Below are 24,457 nucleotides of genomic sequence, written 5' to 3'. Positions count from 1 at the left end.
TTCTTTTGCTCTTGCTCCTTCTCGTTCTGCTCATTCTTTTTTTTTCGGTCTCACTTTCTTCTTGCTGTGTATTTTCCACTGCTACTAATTCCTCTTGTTCTTTACTGTCTGTTTCCTCTCTTCTCTCTTGTTCCTCGCATGAACTGAAGTGGTCTTCATAAAAATGCTTTATCTAAAGAGTCTAATCTTTATCCTTTATCATTCCAAGTGACTAATATTTCCTCAGGTATCAACCATCTAAAGGTTTACATTGTATTTAATCAATAGTCCTGTCAGGAATTGATACTGCTTCCATAGGTCTCTTACTCTTTAGGTACCTGTTTCAGGACCACAATATCTTTCCCTTTGTGTTTCAATGGTTCCACTCTTGCTTTTTTGAGTATTTCAGCTCTTATTATCTTTTTGACAAACCTCACATGTTGGGAGCTTATTCCTTCTCGTATAACTCATATGTATTCTAAATGTTTCATCCATCTTGGCCTGCATCTCCTGCTTATTTATCTCCAAGGCATCTGCAAACAACTCTGCCATCATAACAGAGAGATCTTCCCCCTTTTCTACATCAATATTCTGGAATCTCAGGAAATATCCAGCCTTCTCCATTTCTAGAGTGATTACTGTTCCTTCTAAGACCTTCTTTGCCTGAGTCAGTCTTTGGTTCATTTCATCCACTTTTTTCTCTGCTTGATCTGATTTCTCTTCTATTATTTTAATCTTTTGTTCATCTGGTGAAAATTCCCTATTTTTTCATCCATATTTTGTATTTTTTCCTTCATCTCTCCCAACTCATTCTACATCTCATTGTGGTTTCTTGCCAATGCCTCTTGTAGTGATTGAAACATTGACTGCATCTCTTTTTGAATTATATTCATTTTCTCTTGTTGTATCAGACTGTCTAATGATTTTGACTTGATGGACTGAATGCTGCTGCTGATGGTGCAGATGTGCTCCCTTCTTATTATAGTTAAGTTTTGAGTACTTGTCATTTTAAGCTGTATTAGTAAATTTAAAAAGGATAAACAATAATAATTCAAAATAAAACCAGAATAATCCAAAATCCCGAGCTAATTCCTCTTCCCACTTTTGAAATATTACCAAAAGAAATTCACAGAGTCCTTCTTTTTTCCAGTCGCTAGTCATCTTCACAGTTCTTTACTATTATAATCCACAAAGTTAATCTGTAAATTAATCCAAACTGTTTCTTTTTAAAAACAGCTGCTGTTTCTTCTTCTTTTAGCAAATAGTATTTGTAATCCAGAGGCCATCAAATCCCCACTGTTTTGTAAACCACAGTATCTTACAAATCAAAGAATCATCCACCTAGTCTCAAAATAAATCCCTGCTGGTTTCCAACTTCAAACTGCTCAGCATATTTATAATCCATAAAAGTTCAGAGAGTTACAGTGTTAAAAAAAAGTTTCAATATTTTCACTGTTTTCAAATGTCCAATATAAACAATTTGCAGGTGTTACTTGTAGCAATAACAATCTTATCAGCAGTCAAGGTCTTTTCACTTTTCTGGAGCCCTTCCCCACCAGTAGGTGTCACCCTATTTCTCTAATTTTACTTCTGAATTTCTAAAGTGTGAAAGAACTTTTTTTCTTTTTTAAAAGTTCCGAAAGTCAAAGTTTCATTTTGAATATATTCTAGTATTTTTTAACTCAAGTAAAGTTGCTAAAACAACCAGTCCAGTTTTCCTCTGGCTTTAAAATTTATTCTCTCAAACAATTCTCTTCTCCCTTTTTCGGATCTGACAACAGCTCACAGTCTTAATCGCCGCTAATCTTGAGAAGTGGGAGAAAACTACTACTACTCCTCTCTTGAGTCCCACTTTCACTAGAAGTTATTACAGGGGCAAATTTCTCAACAAACGTTGGAAAAATCTCACCCAACTCAGCCACACTGTTGTTAAATCATCTCTTCTTTGCTTCTTCAATCGAACTGTCATAGCCTTGGTCTAGCCATAATGGCTGTCTTTTTGTCCCACTGGTTTGAAAGGCTTCTCCAGATCAAACAAGGAGATTGCAGCCTCCTTGTGATTGACGGAGTGTCCCCTCTATCTTTGTCACCCCTCTGAAGTGACTTTGGACAGGGCCTCCTGGCAGGCAGAATTTGGCAGGATTTCATGAAGCCCCGTGAAAACCACACTGTTTCACCATGATGTCAGCTCTGCCCTCCTGTCTTGTCTTGTTGAAGCTTTATTACCTTTACCAACAAATAATATTTGTGCTTTGCTTTAATAAAAATAGATGGATGAGCATGTAATTGACAAAAGGTATTGCTCAGTTGAAAAGTATCTGGAAAAATGAAATAATATTAAAGTAACAGCAGCATCTGGCATATGATATCCAAGTAATATCCCAAAGTTATCAATAGCATCTCTTGAGTAGAAATAATCAAGTCATCTGGAAGATCAGAAAACTGATGCTGTTAAAATTAATGTTCATAGGTTAACTCATAGCAGCTATTTCACAATGTTACAAAATATTTAAAAAATCTATTTAAGAATTTTGTGTTATTTCATTCTAGTTTTGTCTTGTGTTATTGATGTAGATTAGGAAAATATTGAACTATTGCTATTGCCTTACCTGTCTAGTTTAATCTAGTTTAGTCTATCCTGGACTAGTTTATAGGCCTGGGATCTCTTTATGGGTTTTCATCAAAGTACTATCAGATATTATCCAATTTAACTTGCAGAAGTAAACCACTATAAGTAGTTCTACGGCTACATATGCTGAGACATTAAAAAACTTACCCCAAACTTTTTTCTAATCTAGTATACTTGGGTTCATGGTATTATTGATATTTTATAGTTTTTTTAAAAAAATGTTAGACTCCAGTTTATATATTGGGTGCCAAAGTTAGATATAACAGATAACAGATAATCAGAGTTGGAAGGGACCTTGTAGGTCATCTAGTCCAACCTCCCACCCAAGTGGGAGACCCTACACCATTTCTGACAAATGGCAGTCCAATCTCTTCTTGAAAATCTCAAGTGATGGCGCTCCCACAACTTCCGAAAACAAGCTGTTCCATTGGTTGATTGTTCTCACTGTCAGAAAGTTTCTCTTTATTTCCAGGTTAAATCTCTCCTTGTTTGTGTTATGTTGAATTCTAGTATGACATGGTCACTCTCACCCAAGGTTCCTGCAGTTTCAACTCCCTCTATCACTTCTTCTCTGTTTGTAAGAATTAAGTCCAATATGGCTGTCCCTCTAGTTTCACCCTCTACCTTTTGGACAACAAAGTTGTCAGCTAGGTTGGTGAGGAACTTATTTGATTTCTCACTTGGTGCAGAATTAGTTTTCCAATTGATATCAGGATAATTGAGGTCTCTCATTACTATTGTGTGTTTCCTGCATATTTTTTTTAGTTGGCTGGCAAAATGGACATCTATTTTTTCTGCTTGATTGGGTGGCCTATAATATACGCCTATGGCCATGTCATTCTTTTTTTCTTTTATATTGACCCATATGCATTCTAGGAGGTTTTCATCTTTGGTTTCATGCATTTCTGTAGCAATAGAGTGGTCCTTTACATACAGTGCAACTCCACCTCCTCTTTTATGGGGTCTGGTTTTTTTTGTTTTTGTTTTTTGAATAGTTTGTATCCTTCTACCAGTATGTTCCAGTCATGGGTTTCATCCCACCAAGTTTCTGTTATTCCAACTATATCATATATTCATGTATTCATAGTTCGAGTTCACCCTGTTTGTTCCCCAGACTTTGTGCATTTGTATATAGGCACTTGAGATCTTTATGTCTGACACTGTGTTACTGTCTACATAACCTGTGTTGTGCCTGCTTGTCCCTACTTTCTTGCCACCTGTTTGATTAATGCACATGGTATGGCACTCACTATTAAATGCTTGGTTTTGGTTGGCATCAAGGTTGATAATCTTACCTGCACAAACATCTATTTTGCATGCAGTGGTATCCTTATTAGTTTTAGGTTGCTGGGGACAGAAATGTTCTGAATCGATTAATTCTCTGTCCCCGCTGTTCAGTTTAAATGTTTATCCAGGAAATCTGTGAATTTAATGCCAAGTAATTCAGTCCCTTTCTTTGATGGATGCAAACCATCTCTTTTGTACAGTTTTTCATTGGACCAGCTGCAGACATCATGACTAATAAAACCAAAGCCTTCCCTTTTACACCACTCCTTTAGCCACACATTAAACTCTGCTACACGCTGCCCTTTCCCTTTTTGTTCCTTGTATACTGGTAGGACCTCTGAAAAGATAAGCCTACAGCCCATATTACTAAGATCATACCCCAAGCTCTGGAAGTCTTTCTGAACAGAAAGTACATCCTTCTGAGACAGATCATTTGTACCAAGATGTATAATAGCATCAACATCACAGTCCTTGCTGGCATTTTTGACTATCTTAAGAATACACTTCTTGTCTCTGCTGGCAGTAGCACCTGGTAGACATCTGACCTCTTTCAAAACCTCAGTATCCTTTCCTAAATTTACATCCCTTACAATTGAGTCCCCAACCAGAAGGTGGCTTCTCTTCCAAAGTAAGTTCTTCTTCTAGGACCATGATCCCCGGCTTACTTGAGTTATCATTATCACAACTACCTTGACCTGTCACTTTAGTGTCCCTATTAAGGTCAGCAAGGGCACTGTATCTTTTATGATGGGACACAGCAAAAGCTTTGCGTTTAACATTTTTTATATTATATATTCCTGGGTTTTTTTTATTAGAAACTCCTTTTTTCTGACCAAAATCTCCTTGTAGGGACTATTTATATTGTACATATACAAATCATGTTGTTAACAGAGGATTGCACAATTTGTAATCAGATATTTTCATTATAGTAATTAGTAATTGATAATTTTACATTTCAACCTAATACACACAGCCCTGTTCTATAGTGATTAATAATACGTGTTCATTGTAAATCATGCAATGTTGCACTTTCTTTACTAGTAATGATTTACTGAACAATTATTTTATTGCTTACCTCAAACATTATGCAACACAATATATTAGATTACTGTCTAATAACTGCTTGAGTTAAATAATTTTATGTATCCAATTTTTTAGAAAGTACTACACTTACTAGTAGAGCTTTTATCTTAATTTTGGCACCTACCGCATTCAAACCATTATTTTTTTACCTAACAGTAATAGCAAAAGTCGAACATGCATGTTCTACATTTATGTGTGACCTTAGAGTGTTGAGAGAAGCTTCCATTCATAGTTTGTCATTTCATAAGCAATTGGTCTGGCATAAATGTCTGCTTTAAATGGTGTTTATATAAAAATGAAATTATGGGTGGTCTGTATTTATTTAGTATTCTTTAACAGATTTTAAATGGATTGTCCAAACATTAGTATTATTTCATTTGTAGTAAGAAAAATAAAACAAGAACTGGAAAGAAAATACTATGATTACAACTGGAAAATCAGGTCATTTGGACTGCTCATAAAATTCAATGCAAGATCTATGCACAAAAAGTTTCTCATTCAGAAACATTCTTAGCCACGCTTGCAACAGATTCCTTGGAATTAGTAATGCGTGTCTGTCTTAATTAAATGAGTCACCATATCTAATTAAGAATGAGAAAATCTGGGCATCCAATACCTGTTTAAACAGAAGGAGGAATCAATACTTACAACAGGTTTCTTTGTATTGGGATCAAATTCGGTTGAATTGGCATCTGTAGAAAAAAAAATTAATTAAAAAAGCTGATATAAACTCTGTGGGCTCTGATGATTAAAATGCTCTTCTCATTGGCTTTTTAATATTATACATAATGTATTCTTCAATTAAACAACATGAAGTAAACCACTAAAACGAGCATGTTCTGACTGACATGCCCTAACTGACATTGTGGGCAGAGACTCATATAAATGATAGCAAACATAACAGATGCACATCTATAAATACAATACTTAACCAATTGCTTTCTTGCTCTGAGCATGTGCTTAAAAGTCACTATGAACAATAAGGAACATTAAGCCTTATGCATTCGTTTTAATGGTTTAGATATGCCTGAATTCTGTACCCCTAAACTATTGTGACTGCAACAAATGTAGAAAAAAATCAGATAATTAAAGTAAGAAAATGTGAATTATGACATAAAGTCCACACACTTTTAATCATTTTGACATCATTACAGTTAGCTGCAGATACCCATGGATAACCAAGATTAAACATGCTCAGCATTACAAAACAAGATAGAAAGATCTGCATATGGATTAGAGAACAAATGAAAGTATACAATATCATCAAGAGAGTAAAAGAATTGAAATGCAAATGGGCTGGTCACCTAGCAAGAAGAATTGATGGTATGTGGACCAAGCTAGTCATAGAATGGATCCCACCTGATAAAAAGTGTCCACAAGACCTAAAACAAGATGGATCGACAACATCATCAAGTATTATGAGCCCAATTGGCAAAAGAAAGCTCAGGGCCATATAGGTTGGAAACATGCAGAAAAGGCCTTCATCCTACAGTGGATAGACAATGGCTAAAATGATGATGAATCAAGAACTCAAAAGGGTGTTGGACAATAATGTTGATTTGACTGCTCTTTGTGATCAAATTTTTCCCCTCAGTTGTCAAGAGTTTCGTTAGAAATATGATCCTATCACAAGAAGTATGGAATTTTCTTAAGTCAGGTTAAAGGCATCAACATCCTGACTTTGCCTGGAGGAATGGAAGATTCCTAAAAATCTAGAGAGAAGATAAAGGGGGACTAAAGGGGGCTGAAATCTAAGAAGTGAAACTTATTACTAAAGTATGTGATTGATTCATAGAAATTTTACTTACTGTGTTGGTTGGGAATTATGCAACACCAAAATTGAATCAAATAAATAAACATATCACGTGTTTCCTCGAAAATATGACCTACCCCCAAAACAAGCCCCAGCCTGATTTTCACACCTGTGCCTAAGATAAGCCCTACTCCCAAAATAAGCCCTACTTAAGCCAAGCCCATCATCTGGTTGTATAAGGTGGGGTGAGGCGCAGACATAAAAATCAAGCTAGGGCAGAGATTGGTGGTGGAGCTACCCCACGTGCCCTGCACCCACTTATCTTAGAACCACCGCAGCCAGGCCTCCCACACCCCAACACCTGTTGCACTGTTTGTTGCCCGACATCTGCAGCCACATGCAGTCGTTTGTGGCTGAATGCCAAATAGTGCATCACATTGGTGCCACCCCTCACAGCAGAACTCAAGGCTCATTGCACCATTACTGCTGCTCATGCACACAACAGCACAATATGCCGCGCAGCCTCCTGCCGTAAACGGAGGCACTAGAGCAACGAGCCACACGACATCTGGCTGCGAATGGCCATGAGTGGCCACAGAAGTTTGGCAGTGGCGCAACAGGTGTCAGGGCATGGGAGGTGTGGCTGGGGTGGTCCTAAGATAAGCATGTAAGATAGCCCCCCAAAATAAGACCTGGTGCTTGTTTTGGGGCCAAAAAGAAAATAAAACCAGGTCTTATTTTTGAGGAAACATAGTATAAGTAACATATTATTGAAAAACAATGAGAACTCAATAATTCTATTTAAACCCCAAGGTTAATATTCTTCTGGATTCCTCCTGACATCCAGAACAATAATTAGGGAGGGAACTTCTAATACAACAATTCTGCTAAATAAAATTTTCTTGCTTTATTCCCTCAGTCTGATTAATTAATGAATGCAAACTAAGAATTATCTCTTTCTATAAGTGGAGATTTCTTCATTTACAGAGCTTACAGTTATTTGATTTTTACTAAGTTGAGTGGGGCTTACCCACAAATAATTAGTTGTAAAATAGCATTGATTAAGCACATACCTTGCCAGTTTAGAGAATTCCTTGCAAATTCCACTACTGCCAGCTGCATTCCCAAACAAATTCCTATAAGTAACAAAAAATGGTAAATTATATAATTCCATACATGCATATATGTATATATGTCCAGCCAAGAAATAGAACATATGTAGTTGCTTTGTGATCCCAAAAGCAAAAAAGTGGAGTATAATGTGACAAAGGTTGTCCTCACAACCTGTTGCCTAACCACCGTTCACATTTAAAAAGTGGATGGAACTGGTGCTTTATGGCCTGTAGAGCGTGCACAGATACACACATACATTGTAAATTGCTGTACTCTGCCCTGTGGTCATATGACATTATGACAAGTGCTTGGCAACCAATCACTTTTATATTTAATTATAACATTCTGGGTGATGTGATCTGTAGGTTCTTTTGCTGGTTTCCAGTACTTTTTGCTAGTTTCCAGAAAAAAACATCCATACAGAAGAATGGCTTTGCCTAATGAACACAGTGATTCTCACACAGTGACCACCACAAAAGTTATATAAAATGTGGGAGCATTACAGAGGGCCTCGACTTACAACTACAATGACTTACAGCTGGATTTCTGGTGCCAGTTATGGTTGTAATTTAAGAGCTACCTGTATTTATCACTTTGAATTCTAAACATCATCCTTTCTTCTGCGTTTATGTTCCTCTAATATTTGAACCTCATTTCTTCATCTTAGACACAAGATTAATTAACACATTGGCCCTTGCATGTTATTATTAGAAAGTAACTAGGAGTTGGGAATAAGAGCTAGACAAATTTTCCTGGAATACAGGTAGTCCTCGACTTACAACTTTTAGTGACTGTTCAAAGTTACAACAGCATTAAAAAAGTGCCTTATGACCATTTTTCACATTTACAAATATTGCAGCATCCCCATAGTCACATGAGCAAAATTCAATTGTTTGGCAACTGGTTCATATTTATGACAGTTGCCCTGTCCTGTGACCTTCTGATGGGGAACCCAGATTCACTTAACAACTGTGGCAAGAAAGTTCATAAAATGGGGAAAAGCTAACTTTTGTTTCACTTAACAACATAAATTTCACAACTCAATCCTAATCCTGATCCTAACTCAAGAGCTATCTGTATTCACTGATTATAGCAAACTGCCATGCTTTTTGCAAATTGCCAGACAAATCCATAAACTGAAACATGGGGGGAGGGGATATCAATTATCAATAATTATTTTATTTGAGGCAATGGGTATGAAAAGAGCTTTGTTGCTCCCTGACTGGTGGTAATTATCCAAGAAGTAAGACCTGATTGAAAGTTGAGAGGCTACCCTGAAGTCAACCAAGGCTTTGTATTTGTTTTTGTCTTTTCTTCCCTGTTATTAAAAAAAATCACCCCTTTATTGTGGAAATGGCAAAGCAGCTCCTCAATGAGGCTGTGTGCGTCAAGAAGATGGTGGCAAAATACAATGCCACCCTATCACCAAACAGCAGAGAAAAAAGTTAGAAACCAGCTTGGTCTAAGGCGCCAGAGGAGAAGCTGTTAAAACTGCTTGTGCAATTTTCCCACTGAAGTAGAAGCCAGTTCAATTTCCACAGCTCCCAGGACATTTCCAAGAGAGCTGCTGCACGAAGTGCCCTAAGAGTTCACAAGCTTCTGAACTGGCATTTCTGCTTCAAATTGGAGATTCACAAGCCTGGGAAATCAACTTTGAACAAATGTTATCAATTCTGCAAAACTAAAATCGCTTCACTCCCTGTGTACATTCTTACCAAGAAAAGGCTTTTTCTTTTTTCTTGCCCATGAAATTGCTTGAAGTTTTCCTTCTGTTCCCCTAGGGCCGAAACCTCCAGGTACTAATACGCAACTGAAATAATACACAATACAAAAGTCAAGCATAATGCACCAGGCAAATAATTTAGATTTGAGGCTTATGTGTATCTGTGCCATACTTTAATTGATAGGTAGAACATATAAGACCTTTTAACTCAGTTTTTCATATGTTGGTATATGTACTTAACATTTTATCAGTTTATGTCATTTCAAACATACCATTATGATACATAAGGTATGATCTCATCCTAAGGACAATTTTTAATAATCTTTGTCTGCATTACACAAACCTGATTCTTTTTCACATAATAATATTATCAATGAATGTAAACTAAATATTTGCTTTTTATTATAACTTACGTCAATTCACAGTTTAGGACATTAGCAAAAACTAAATAACCCAAAACACCTAATAGACAGGGGTGGGATTCTACCAGTTCACACCTATTTGCTAGAACTGGTTGTTAATATTCTAAGCAGTTCGGAGAACCGGTTGTTAGAAGAAATTACTGGCCTAATCCCGTAAGGAAGGCAGGAAGGAAACATTCTGGTGTTGCTTACAGAAACTGCCTCTCCGTTAACCCTTATTACATTCTTGGCAGGACTAGACTTCCTGTCTCAGGAACATCTCTGGAGTTTTTTCCCCCTCCTTTGCTGGTACTTTGCTTGTGCGGAGTGACCATTCAAAGTTACAATGGCACTGAAAAAAGTGACTTATGACCATTTTTTACACTTACGATGGTTGCAGCATCCCCACAGTCATGAGAGGCCAGGCGAGGAGATGCGTGCCTCGATGTGAGTGATATTGAGTTGGCCACGTCCAGCCAATAACATGACCACCAAGCCACGCCCACCAACTAAGCCACACCCACAGAACCGGTTGTTAAAAAATTTGAATCCTACCCCTGCTAATAGACATACTTCAGCAAAAATAAGGCTGAGATTTCCAGAAATGCATAGCAAGTGTTGGGTCCAAGTATGCTTTATTTACACTGACATATTAAATGTTCAAGTTTTACTTTTATATAAAATTAAAATGCATTTATTTATAAAACAAAAAACAAGAATCAACCATGTAAATCCAAGTGGAAGTGAAGAAAAAAGTACTTGCTTACTCTGCTTTACATAGCTTCTGCCAGGCCTGATGGAATCTCACTGGATTCTCAGCCTCCATAGCAGGTTCGAGATCTGCTGAATCTATATACTAGTTGAATAAAAAGGGCATTCTTTAAATATAGACATAGTTCAGCAAAAATAAGGCTGAGATTTCCAGAAATGCATAGCAAGCGTTGGGTCCAAGTATGCTCTATATACACTGACATATCAAATATATTTACACACATACGTTAAATACAGCGGAACTCTTCTCAAAGTAAAAATCTTAACAATTTATAATTAATAAAGTTTTGAATCGACAAAGCTACTCTAGCACTGATTCCATGATAGTACTCTAAATATTAGGGATCTATTGAATTATGTAAATTTTGTATAACTTAGAAACGTTTACATAGTGCAGAACAGATTGAATAAAACATGGGCTTCAGAGTGTTTTTCAAATTAATAAAAATGTGGAAAGGTTTATTTCAAATGAATGACTACTGCCATTTTTCTTGCCAAGTGTAAAGCAGATTAAAAAAAGAAGGCTGGGTAAAGGAAGAAAATATGTTTAAACTTAATAATTCAGCAGTTATTATTACTGGGGCCAAATTTTTCATAATATAATAATGTAATTCAAGATATAAAATGAACTTCTGATTTCCTTTTAGGGATATAGTTTCTATATTTAAAAAATCAGTTGGATCAAAGAAAGGTATTCAAAGTCATTAAATAAAGATGCTAGTTTCTAGGAATCTTCAATACAATGCTTAAATATTTTAATAGGATATTTATTTCCAACAGATAAAATGGAAATGTTTAACTTCACAGCAATGATACATTACAAAATCTACCATTTTCTCTGGTAGTAATTAACCTCCTGTAAGGGTTCCAAGTAATAGACCCATAGCAAGCAAAACTCCAAGGCAGGTAGATTCCTCAAAAAATAGTTTTATTGGATATATCATATTGGCACAGATCTGGTGATAACTGACTCTGAAGGTTCCCGTGGTTTTTACCTAATTAAAAGTAAATGTTTTTCCCTTTCCCCAAGCTATCAGTCACATGGTCCAATCGAGGTGCCGTCCAATTGCCGTAACATCACTCCTCCTCTCTCTGACCAAGTGTGAGAATGTCCTTGGTTCCCAAGAGAAAATATTTTGTTTTGGCTACAAAACCCCAGCTATCTCTATTCCCCTATCCCTATCCCTCAGCTCCAGTGGGCAACACTGAAGCAGCAAAATGGCTTCAGTCAGGTCAGCTTCAGGATTGACAGGTGTCCCCCTTTAATTGAAGATAACTTCCTGCAAAGAAAAGAAAGCACAGAGAGGTTACTCAAGATTCAGTCTAACACACACACCCCTTCCTCCCCCTGGAGGTCCCCTAGGTTTCTGGGGTATTCATCATGAAACTGCTTGACCAACCTATCTACCTTCACATTCCAGCTCTTGACCGAAGTGGCCTCGGAGAGCGGGTACCCCTTCCACTGCACAAGGTACTGCAGCCTCCCCCTATGCAATTTAGAATCCAGGATCTTCTTTACCTCATAATGCATCTCCCCCTGTACCACTATTAGTTTTGGGGTTTCCTGATCTATTGGTCTGATCAGTGAGCCTACTGCCTGCTTTAACAAACTGCTGTGAAAAACCGGATGCACTTTCCCTAGCAAGCGAGGGAGTTTAAGCTGCACTATACCCAGGTGGATTACTTTCCCTATAGAGAAAGGCCCTATTTTTTGCAAGGGAGCTTTAACTTTAGGTAGTTCATTGAGAGACAGACCTTGCTCCTGACTTGGAACAGCACTTGGGGGCTTCAGAATTTGTTGGCTTGTGCTTGATGGGTTTTTGCCACTTCCCATAAAGCCCGCTTGGTATTTTCCCACCCCTCCTTCAAGGACTCCAGCCATCCATTTAATGACATTGAAGAAGGGGGCTCCCGAGGAAGTTCAGGCGTGGGAATGAATTCCATGCCACTGGTGACCTGGAAAGGGTTCAGGCCGGTGCTGCTGTGCACCACGTTATTGTATGCCACCTCAGTGAATGGCAATAGCTCTGACCAATTTGACTGCTGATAGTTGACACAACATCTGAAGAACTGCTCCATCATGGCATTTGTGCATTCTGTGGCCCCACTGGTACTCAGCTAGGCCCCTGCGAAGACCCAATGGACCTAATGAACTCCCTCCAGAACATAGCAGTGAATTGGACCCCTCAATAAGAAATGATCCTGTGGGGGACACAGTGTAGCCTATAAATCTGCTTTATAAACAATCTGGCAAGCTTTTTCACTGATGGGAGCCCCAGGTACGCTATGAAGTGGGCTTGCTTCAAGAATAAATCTATTACAGTCCAAATGACTGTATTTCCCCCACTCTCAAGAAGCTCAACAATGAAATCCATGGCAATTTCCTCCCAGGGTCTGGATAGGTCTGCCACCTGTTGGAGCAACCCAGGGGGCTTTTCTGGCCTGTTCTTCATGGCTGCACAAGTGGCACAACTTTTGACATAGTTCTTAATGTCCCATTTCATCTTTGGCCAGCAAAATTGCCTTCTGGCTAAGTGCAGTGTCTTCAAATAGCCAAAGTGCCCTGCTTGCTTTGAATTGTAACTGTTGGAATATTTGGAGTCATAGGCTCTCAGGCACATACAACTTTGAGCCTTTCCAGGCTAGTCTATCTCTCAGAGTTAGTGTCTCTTTGTTGTTGTTGTACCACTGGTTGGCTGGCAGATCGTCTCTTAAGTTTTGGGCTACCCACCCCTCAGTCATAGCTCTTTGTCACCTAGTCTGTCCCTGGCTCGCAAGGCATGTTGGGAGGAGATAATCATAGCTATTGTACTGTAGCTTGAGTGATAGGGCATCTACCAGGAGGTTTTCCCCCCAGAGATGTATTTTAGCTCGAAGTTGAACCATTTTAAGTACTGGGCCCAGTGAACTTGCTTGGGGGAGAGTTTTCGTGGGGTCTTGAGGGCTTCTCGGTTTTTGTGATCAGTCCACACCTCAAACGGAATGAGGATGTCCTCAAGAAAGTGTCTCCAATTCAGTATGGCTCATTGGACCACATAGGCTTCCTTCTTCCACACCACCCACCTCCTCTCAGTCTCTGTCAATTTTTTGGAGGTGTAGGCGCAGGGTTGCAGGTTGCCATCAGAGTTTTTCTGCAGTAGGACAGCTGCGACAATCACGTTGCTAGCATCCTCTTGGACTACAAAGGGCTCTTCTGGAATTTGATGCCTGAGGATTGGTTCCTTGGGAAATAGGGATTTTAGTGCTTCAAAAGCCCACTGGCACTCTAAAGTCCAGTTTAAGGATTGGCTTGGCCATGGCTGCTGCCCCCCCCCCCATTTTTAACAGTTCAGTAATGGGCAGTGAAGGAGGGGATGAATTGCCTATAGAAGATAGCAAACCCTAAAGGTCTGCATCTGTTTTCATGTGCGAGGAGTTGTCAATCTAAGACTGTTTTATCTTTAGCCGGGTCCATCTCTACACTTTCGTTTGACACTCGATAGCCCAGGTAGTGTAGGCTAGTCTTATGAAACTTGCATTTTGAGAGCTTCACATTTAGCTTAACAGCAAGTTTTTTCAGCACTTGGTGCACCAATGTAATGTGCTTCTTCAAGATCTCAATGAAAATGAGAATGTTGTCCAGGTACACGAAGACTCCTCTGTAGAGGTGTTCATGTAGCATCTCGTTTATCAGTTGCATAAAGATTGCATAAAGCTCCCTAAGGGACAGTTAAAGGAGGTTTTGCACTTGTCCCCCTCTTTAATTCACACCTGGTAATATGCCTTTCATAGGTCTAGTTTGATGAAAACCTTTCCTTTGGCCAGGTGTACCAGCATGTCCTTCCTGAGGGGCAGTGGGTATGTGTTTTCCACGCATACAGCATTAATTCCTCTAAAATCCTCACAGAGCCTCATCGACCTGTCCTTTTTTCTTCTTGAAGAGGACTGTGGTGGCCACTCTGGACTTTGCTGGCTGTATGAACCCTTGGGCTAGATTGCTGTTCATGTATTCCCTCAGTTCTCTATACTCATTGGCTGTCATGGTGTACATCTTAAGCTTGGACAGTTTTGCCTCCGCTACAATTTCTGTGGTGCAGTTGATGGGTCGGGGGGGGGGAGGAATGTGTTGCAATCCTCCTTACTGAACACCCCGGCTAAGTCCCAGTATTCTCTGGGGATTTGGGGAGTGCCTGGGGGTTGCTATGAGGCACAGCCTCTCATTCACTTTGCTTGGGGCCGTTCAGTTGTTGGACAGCTCCCTCCTCAGCTGTGTTAGGAGAGGGAAGGGCCTATTCTCAGTTTCAGCTTCCTATATCCACCCTCCCAGGAGATAGTGGGCTGCCACTTGTCCAGCCATGTCAGACCCAGAATCAATGCTTCCATCATTTTTGGCACCATCAGGAATCAGATCAGCTCCCAGTGCTGGCCCATTTCTAATCTCATGGGCTCGGTTAGAAGTGTGGCTGGAGTTCTTATTAGTGACCCATCAACTTGTTTAAAGTGTATAGATCTGGCTAGGGGCTTTGTCCTGATCCCTAGCTTCAGAACTGTGGGCAAACTGATCAGACACTAGATGCAGCCCGTGTCTATGATTGTTTCTATTTTCCCCTCTGCCCCTGTCTTGGGTGCTATTAGCCTCGACTAGATGGAGAAGGGACAGGTGACCATACTTACTATCAGGTCATCCTTGCTGTCATCATCACTGTTGTAGAGCATCAGCAGCTGGGTCTCCAGGACCGGAGTTCCCCCCTCCTTGATGCAGGGAGAGGTGACCTCAACAGCTTGGAAGGCAAATTTCCCCTTCTCTGAAGCCCTTCGCGATAACTTCTTCAGTTTGGTTGATTTTGTGCCCCTGGCTTGTGCGATGGGGGCTGGGACCAGGAATTCAGTCACTCGATGGCCTTGCTGATTACATCAGAAGCATTTAATCACCGAGGCCACTCTCAGTGGCTCTTCCACTTGGCAGAGACTGAGTCATTGCCCCAATTGCCATCACTCAGCTTGGCTTTTGGGCTTCTTGTCAGCCCCTCCTCCCTTCTCATGCCAGTGGAGCTCAAGGTCCATGGCCACTGCCATCCATTACCACTCATGGATTTGGTCGGTAGTTCCTCGACAGACGCAGATATGGAGTAGCTCACTTGTCTAGCCCCTCTTTAAAGAAGACCAGGAGCCATTCGGGCCATTGCCATAGCTTGCCTGCAATTCTCCTGAACTCTCAGACATATTCTTTGGCTGAGCAGCTCTCCTGCTTGATATTTTTGATCTCCTCCTCAGCTTACTGGGCTTGGGATCCTCCTTGAATCTAACCCTCAGTTCGTGCAGAAAAACATTGACATTTCCCAGTTCTGGCGCATCCTCGTCATATAGTTGGGTCACCCAGTCTGCTGTTTCCTCTGTTAGATTGTCAGTGATGGCCCTGATTATCATGGTGCTCTGGGGGTAGTCACCTCCATAGTCATCAAGGTGGGCCCACACCTGGTTCAGGTAGAATGCCAGCTTGTCTGGGTCCCCATCAAAGCCAGCTTTAAAGTGGGGTGGAGAGACAGCCCAAGCTGGTGGCTGAGGCGGTTGCCACGCAGGGGCAGGTGTCCACTGGGATTGGTCCCAGCTCTGCCCCAGATGGTAGGCCCTGCCAGGTGGCACTTAAATGTTCAGTGGTAGGGGGGCCATAGGTGGAGGCAGAGGGCTAGTCACCTGGGATGCTGGGAGGTAGGCCGGTCCCCCGTTGGAAGCAATAACCCCATGTTCAACTGCATGGAGCGAATCAGTGGCGGGCTGGCTGGCCGGGACACTGCAGTGGTAGACCAGGCCCGTGGAGGGAGAAAAAAATCAAAATTGGCTGGTTCAAGATCAGCTCCATGTACTTGAACCACTATGGGCAGCCCATGCTGCTCAGGCATAGTCAATCAAACCTTTCCAGCAACCCTTCCAGGGTTTGTCTCTGCATTGCGGTCTGGTATCTCCATTCCCTGGAGTCACTCAGGTCCAGCAGTTCCATTGCCCTCCATTTGAGGATTGTGGTCCTTGACTCCTTGTTTGAGGTCATAGGACGATCTCTCAATAGCTCTTGGAATTAGCCTTGGCCACCAAGGTCCTCTTGCACCTGGTACAGGTCCTCACAGAACTGGTGGCGGAAGCAGTGGCAGCCCAAAGTCCTTTCTTTCTTTCTTTCTTTCTTTCTTTCTTTCTTTCTTTCTTTCTTTCTTTCTTTCTTTCTTTCTTTCTTTCTTTCTTTCTTTTCTTTCTTTCTTTTTCTTTCTTTCTTTCTTTCTTTCTTTCTTTCTTTCTTTCCTTTCTTTCTTTCTTTCTTTCTTTCTTTCTTTCTTTCTTTCTTTCTTTCTTTCTTTCTTTCTTTCTTTCTTTCTTTCTTGTCTCCCTTCTCTCTCTCTTTCTTTATCTTTCTCTTTCCCTTCCCTTCCCTTCCTCCTTCCCTCTGTCCTTCTAAGGCTAGGATACCCATCCGAAACAAAAACTCCTTTTGATGAAGCTGGCTTACTTACCTCCCCCCCAACCCCCGCTCTTCCCTTCCAACCAAACCCAGATGGCAGTCACAGCAACAAACACTGCCCGTTCGGTGTCAGGGAGGCAAAAATCAGGTACAGAAGACCTTCCACCCCCTCCTCTTCCTTCTCCTAACAAGCGCCTGAGGCCGTTTAGCTGCAGCACCTCCCCCAAAGCCCCCTAGCCCCTGCAATCGCTTGCACTGTGGCATCTGGCTGCCAGCATTGGCAGTTAGCCAATTGGCTGGTGGCTAACTGTCCCAAGCAGCCGAAAATCCGAGACAAAAGCTGTTTTGGCAAATGGGCTGTGCCGAAGCACGTGGAACAGAGGGGTCCTGGCCCATTGGCCATTGTGAACAGCTAAGGGTTGGTCAGCCAAGGAGAAAAGCTAGAGGTTAATGCACAGAGGTGGAACCCTGGCAAGCGTGGCCAAGGGCAGGAACCTAAAAGTCTCATTCCATTTCCAACACACATTCCATTTAGTCCTCTTTAGTCACAGATGAAGGAACCTGTCCTCCCCCCGCCCCGAACAGGACCAGGGCAGCCACCCTGGGTCAGGCCAGTTGAATGAAACCCCTTTTTAAATTTTTGTTTATAAAAGTTCAAACTCCTCCAGTTCCCTAGAAGTCATTGAATATAGTTTGGGATTAGGCAGTTTAATACCTGGCAGGATTTCCAAGGAGCATTCAGTTGGCCAGTGGGGTGGGAGCTTGTCTCAGGTCTTTTCACTAAACACGTCCCACAAGTCCCGATATTCCTGAGGAATTCTAGGGCTGGCTTTCTTCCAGTCCTGCACTGCAGCCCCCACCCCCTGTCTTGGCTTTAAGGTCCCCTCCAGGCTCTCCTTTTGCTTCAGCCCATCAGATTTTAAGCAGCCCCCTTCTCCAGTTTACATAGTGGTTCCATTTCTATAGCCATGCTAATCCTAGCATCAGGTGCTATAATAAAACTCAAGAGTGTCTGTGTGCGAGTGTCTGTGTGCGATCCATCTACATTTATATTGGCTCAGTGACTAACGTTGCTGGGATCCTCCTCTCACTACAGAGCCATCTAGCTGGTAAAATGCCACCAGCACCTTGAGTGGTCCAAGTTCATTCCTAGCATTTCAATCAGGACAGGGCTGACTAGGCATCTAGTACACTCTGAGTCCAGAAGGGCCAGTAGATTCACTTTTCATCCTGGGAATTGAACTACAAGTTCAATGGGGACTGTCACTGTGTAACTGAGCCACTTACCAGGCGGTCATCATTAACTCTCCACAGGGTCCTCTGCTGATCAGCCGGAGTTCTCTCACCATTCTGGGGGAATGGGGTGAACTTTACAACCTCCAATCCTTCCAGGACCATCTCACAGGTTTGCAGTGGCAGCTTGGCAGGCTTCTTGGTGGGACCTGGGACCATCTTTTGGGCAGGATGGTTGGATCTGCATTCAGTGGCCTAGTATCCCTCCTTCTTGCCCTTGAAACAGGTGGTGGAGAGTGGATGCTTGGCTGCACTTTTGGGACTTCCTTCTTCTCCGGAAAGGATTTTTTCCACCCACACTGGGAGATATTTATTTCAGGCCAGGTCAATTTCCATCTCCTCTGCCAGAATGTACCAGCCATGAAACATAGGGGGGAGTGCTCCTGGAGATGCAGGTGTTGCAGACCTCATCGCTCAGCCCGTCTTTGAAGAATCTGATCAGGATGCTTTGTGACCAGTCGGTGAGCCTGCAAACCAGGTTGCGAGACTCATGGATGTACTCAGCCAACTTTCTCTGTCCCTGGCTAATGGTCTGTAACTTTGTGATTGGCCAGGAGGTCCTTAAATCACTTGCACAGCACTGCCATGAATTGGTTGAAGTTTCTCAGCTCTGGGGCATCATCATTGTGGAGAGTGACCATCCACTGTGCCACGGCCCTTCTAGGGCCATGGTGAAAAAACCTCACTTTGCTGTCTTCCGTAGTTATCTCCAGATCATACTCCTGCTTGTAGGTCAAAACCTGGACTAAGTATCCCAGTTGCTGGGGATCCCCATTACACTTGACGCCGATGCTAAACCTGCAGAGAAGTGAGTTGAGCAGGGTCTCAGTGGGTGACCACAGCTTTCTGCTTTTCCAGTCCACTCAGATAGATCCAGTCATGGAGGAGAACTGGACAAAGCCTCCCTTTATCATTTTATCTCTTTCTGATCACTCCCTTGAGCCAACATCATGTGCAGGGTCCCCATGGTAGAGGGGATGTCCTCTCTGGTTTGACCACAATTGCAGATTCTGTCTAATGTCAGACCTCCCCACTGATCCCTCGGAAGAAAAACCCTTGACTTCATTTGGTTGAAGTGAAAGGTACTTTTACTAAGAGATGGTGGTTGCAGTAAAGTCAGGTGGAATCTATTTTCCAGCACATCAACACAAAATGATTTTCTTCAATTCTGTCCCTCCCCCCATGACCAATCAAATCCAGCCAATGCAATGCTGTCTGGATGTTTTGGGAACACTGAGGTGTTTGGGCTGGTAACTGAGGTGTTTGGGCTGGTAACTTTCAAGGCAAATTGTCTTGAAGATGCCTTGGCATGAACTAGTTCCACATTGATCTGCCTTTCTTCAACTGTCATTCCCCACTCCCAAATTCCCAAATAAAAATGAATATAGCTTTATTGCCCATCCTTTGATGGCAGGATGCCAGGTGGTGCCAAGCCAAAGATGGTGGACCTGACACTGCTAAGCCGCATGTAAAAACATTATCTTAATGCATACAATTGTGAGTAGGATTAATATATCAGTTAAACCAACCAGTCACTTTAGTGAGATAGGCAGTGTATACATTTTATAAATGAATAAATAAAATAATATTAATCAAGAAGTAAAATATTTCTCAGGAACATGGGATTTTCTTTATCTTTCAGAAATTCCAGTACTGAAATTATTATAACAACTCTCAGGACAAAACCATATACTTAAACTACTTTAGAAAATGTGCAAGAGATCAGCAAAAGATATTAAAGAGCACATGTTACTGAAAAAAGAAACCTTAGAAACATCTCAGGATACTTACAAAACACAAAGAAATAATGAAAGGAAAAAAATGATTGATTCTCACCATTAGATCAAGCTTGTGATTAATTGCTATAGCTGAATGCTCTAACGCCTTGAAAACAGAGGTGTAGCAATCACTCAGTTTTGTATACTTCCCAACTAGAGCAACAGAACAGCTCTTTAGCATCCTCTCATACCTGTCAATATAAAGTATCAAATAATATACAGATTTCCAAATATTTCAGCAGGTATTAAAGTATTATAAATTTGGATTGGATATCGTTAGTGTGTGTGTGTGTATGTGTGTGTGTGTGTGTATTTAAAACAGGGGAAGCCATGTTCTTAAGTGTCAAAAACAGATTGCTAGCAGCTGTAGTATAATCAAGGTTCACTCTCCCAGTAAAAAAGAAAAAAAATAACAGAAGCTTGAAATATTTTTAAACACAAAAACCTTCCAGTTTATTCTATGTATAGCTGAAGTAGTATCACCATTTGAATGTCCTCTTCCTCTGAATTTACTCAAGCCATCTTAGAAAATGAAAGCCCTGCACAAATATATTTATAAATGGCTTGATGGCTAATTTATTATTAAATAACATTATTGTTAGGAATGTAAGTTGCCTAACAGCTATTTGGGTTGAAAATATATAAACCAGGATAAACATTTTAATACTGTATCTTTAACAAAATGCAAAAATTGTAATTGAGTGTGGTTTTTCAAACGGCCATAAGATGGAGCCAGAAACCTGGGTTGTTAGTCTTAGTCTCAGAAGAGAGTGTTTCTCAGTGAGTCTCTTTTTCCTTCTGTTGGAGAGTATTGCCGTTCCTCCTAATTGACTGTTATTCATGGATTTGATGTAAGTCTGTTACTGAACTGTTTTTTGATACTGGACTTTGTTATTGGATTATCCCTGAATTGAACACTGACTGATTTACCTGTGAATGACTTTGGACTGTGTTTGAACTTTGCTTAAATGTTTCTAGAAGTAAAAACCTACATTTACTGTACAGTGTATCTGTGTGCTGTGTGTAAATTATTCAAACACTTCTCTCACTACGTCTCCCTGTATGCGCTCATTCTCCTAACGGGGAATTACCTCAACAATTATGCTCAATTGGAATAATTTACACCTCCCCAGATAAAAAGCTGATTCAGTTATTTATTATGATTCAGGAGAAAAGAAAATAGGGCAGTTGGGAATAACATAACAAAGAGAAATTACATTAATAGAAACTCCACATGAGGTTTATGCACCAGTTAGATGTTTTGAAGAAACTGAATCTATTTATTTCATGTGTGGTATAAATAAATCTGCTATAAAAATGTGGGTTTTTGGATTGTTTTCTGATGCAGGGGCTTTATCTCGTAATTCCTCACCCTTATTTAGTCTTCTTAGCTTTTGTTGATAGAAACTATTCATTATTAATTTATTATTTCAATTTATATAGCCATCCATTTCAAATACGTGAGCCTGAGCAGCTTACAATAGTTAAAAATAAAAGAAATGAATATAACCTAGACACATTTTTCTTTCCATTTTTTCCTTGATATATATTTTATTCTTTGGAGAATGTAACAAGGCATAATTTAAAGAAAGAAAAATAAATAAAAGCCACATAAAAACAATATAATTGGCAGCAAAAATATATATACTATCAGCAATGAACACCTGAAGCCTGGTTGCAAAGCCATCTCTTTAAGGCCTTATAAAAAATCAGTAGCGGTGGGACCAATCTGATCTTCTGGAGGGGGAGAATGATATCCCACAAAAGGCTCCCTTCCTAGATCCTGCCGCATGGCAATCTCTAACACAGTGTTTCTGAGGAATGCCTGGCTATGAAATTCTGGGAGTTGAAGTCCACACATCTTAAAACTGCCAAGGTTGAGAAACACCGTCTAGTGCAGGTGTGTCAAAGTCACAGAGTCATTGTGTCGTCACGTATCGTGACTTTTTTCCCTTTTGCTAAATCGGGCGCAGGCATGGCCAGCACGTGACGCATCTAGCCTATGAGTTTGACAGCCTTGGTCTAGTGGTAGGATCCAGAACACAGTTCTCCTGTCAGACCTAATGGGGTGGGCAAATGTTACCTGGGGAAAGCGATCCCTCAAATAAAATGATAGTGTGTGACATCTTTGCAGGTCCCTCTCAACAGCTCAAAGAAAACGAACAAGCAAAATTAATATTTTAATTATGTCCTTCCATTTTCTTCAGCACAGATAGAGTCATGCAAAGTGTCAAGCATAGGGGAATTTTCTTTCTTTCCTTTTAAGGATCATTAAATGACTTTTGTAAGTGTTTAAGTTTGAGCACAGATTGTTGCTCCTTACTTTAACAAAAAAAAATTTTCAGCATTTCTGACTGAAAATAAGAGATGAGAGCTTTGGGAATGAAACTAATGGTAAGGTTGAAGTGCCTTGAGCTATAACTGCATAGTTTCAATCTCCATTTATTTTTGCACTGAGCTCACCTTGTTCTTAACAATGAAATTTATCAGTGTATGATGCAACATCATGAGAGGGGGTTGTTTTTCAGCTACCTTATCACAGAATCTAATGCTCAGTACAGGTGAGAGAAAATCACTGGCCCAACTTTATCTACCTGGTTTTCATGCTTAAAAAGATTAAAATTTGACTTTCCCTGCTCCTAGTAGGTCCTATAGACCTTAATCTCTACACCACACTGGCTTTCCTCTGCCTTGTTCTAAAATGTAAAAATCATAATTGGTGCTTTTACCTCATACTTTCCTATTCAGAATTTTTCTATGGAAACTTCTTGGGTAAAAAGTTTGCATTTTGGCACCATCAGTATTGTAACATAATATACTGCATAATATATGCATAATATACTTTTTTGTATATTGTATTGTTTTTTTACAATATTGTAAATTTACAATATTACAATATTGTATTGTATTGTAACATAATATATAATACCAAAAGATACTGCAAATACGTTCTTATTATGTCATCTTACCATATTATACATTACTTACGAAAACACTGAAACAAACAAACTACTCTTAAAAGCCTGGGACCTGATAAATCCTACTTGCTCAATTTTGCAAAAAGATTTTCAGGTGCAAATACAATGCAGAGGAAAAAGAGAAATCAAGATAACAAACAAGGAAATATACCTATCTGCAATTTTTTTCCATTTGAAAAGAAGGTGACTTGGTTGGTCATCAATTGGTAGGCTTAGCCTCTCTTTAAAGTATTTAATTATGCCTTGTTCTTCCAAAAGGATTGGCACTCGGTAAGTGGAAGAAACGTCATGGATGAATATTACCTAAAAAATATGAATTTCAATTATTAATAGTGTAAATTTAAAACTAAATAGACAAGGAACCTCTCTCTCTCTGTGTGTGTGTGTGTGTGTGTGTGTGTGTGTGCGCGCGCATGTGTATGTGAATAAATATTTCCTTTAGCTCCACAAATTCAAAAAGGATGAACCAGGTTATGGTGTAGTGCCTGATTATTTTAGGGACCTCCTATCTCCCATAACATCTGCATAATCAGTTTCATCTGTTTGGTGTGTTCTGTGTTCCTTTAATTAAACAATGCCATCTATGTGGACCATGGAAACATGACATAGTCCTTAATGCTACTACATCTACATGAAAGGAAGGAAGCAGTGGGGTACCACAAGGTTCCATTTTAGGCCCACTACGCTTCAATATCTTCATAAATGACTTAGATGAGACAATACAAGAGGAACTTACCAAATTTGCAGATGATACTAAGCTGGCAGGAATAGCGAACACCCTTGATGATAGGCTCAAGATCCAAATGGATCTTGACAGACTTGAACACTGGGCCCAATCTTACAAAATGAAATTCAATGTAGAGAAAAGTAAAGTCTTACGTTTCAGCAAGCAAAACCAAAAATACACATATAGACTGGGTGAAACCAGGCTTAATAGCAGTAACTGTGAGAGGGGTCTTGTTTTAGTGGACAACCAATTAAATATGAACCAACAGTGTGTAGTGACAGCCAAAAAAGCCAATGCAATTCTAAGTTGCATTAACAGAGGAATACAATCAAGATCAAGTGTGGTACTAATACCTGTCTATAAAGCCTTAGCAATACCATACTTAGAATACTGCATGCAATTTTGGTCAACACACCGTCAAAAAAGATATTGAGACTCTAGAGTCTAGAAAGAGTGCAAAGAAGAGCAACTAAGATGATTAGGAGGCTAGAGGCTAAAACATACGGTGAACAAAT

General features: G+C 40.3%; 1 protein-coding gene across 10 annotated transcripts in view; it reads right to left on the bottom strand.

Moving 5' to 3' along the window:
* CTPS2 (CTP synthase 2) overlaps positions 1-24,457 on the bottom strand; it is a 158,264-nt gene that overhangs the window by 86,186 nt on the left and 47,621 nt on the right. For all 10 annotated transcript variants that reach the window (XM_087966983.1, XM_087966978.1, XM_087966980.1 and 7 more), the window contains 6 exons: positions 23,367-23,518; positions 20,296-20,428; positions 10,736-10,824; positions 9,560-9,654; positions 7,805-7,867; positions 5,627-5,670 (listed from right to left, as the gene is read on the bottom strand). In XM_087966983.1, coding sequence (XP_087823109.1) covers positions 5,627-5,670; positions 7,805-7,867; positions 9,560-9,654; positions 10,736-10,824; positions 20,296-20,428; positions 23,367-23,518 — 576 coding nt within the window. The remainder of the gene's footprint in view (positions 1-5,626; positions 5,671-7,804; positions 7,868-9,559; positions 9,655-10,735; positions 10,825-20,295; positions 20,429-23,366; positions 23,519-24,457) is intronic.

The sequence above is a fragment of the Notechis scutatus genome, chromosome 5 (genome assembly GCF_049901735.1).
Source record: "Notechis scutatus isolate UNSWTSFEM ecotype Mainland chromosome 5, rNotScu1.2, whole genome shotgun sequence".
NCBI lineage: Eukaryota > Metazoa > Chordata > Lepidosauria > Squamata > Elapidae > Notechis > Notechis scutatus.
Note: the sequence above shows the minus strand (reverse complement) of the source record. Positions and strands in the feature narration are given on the sequence as shown.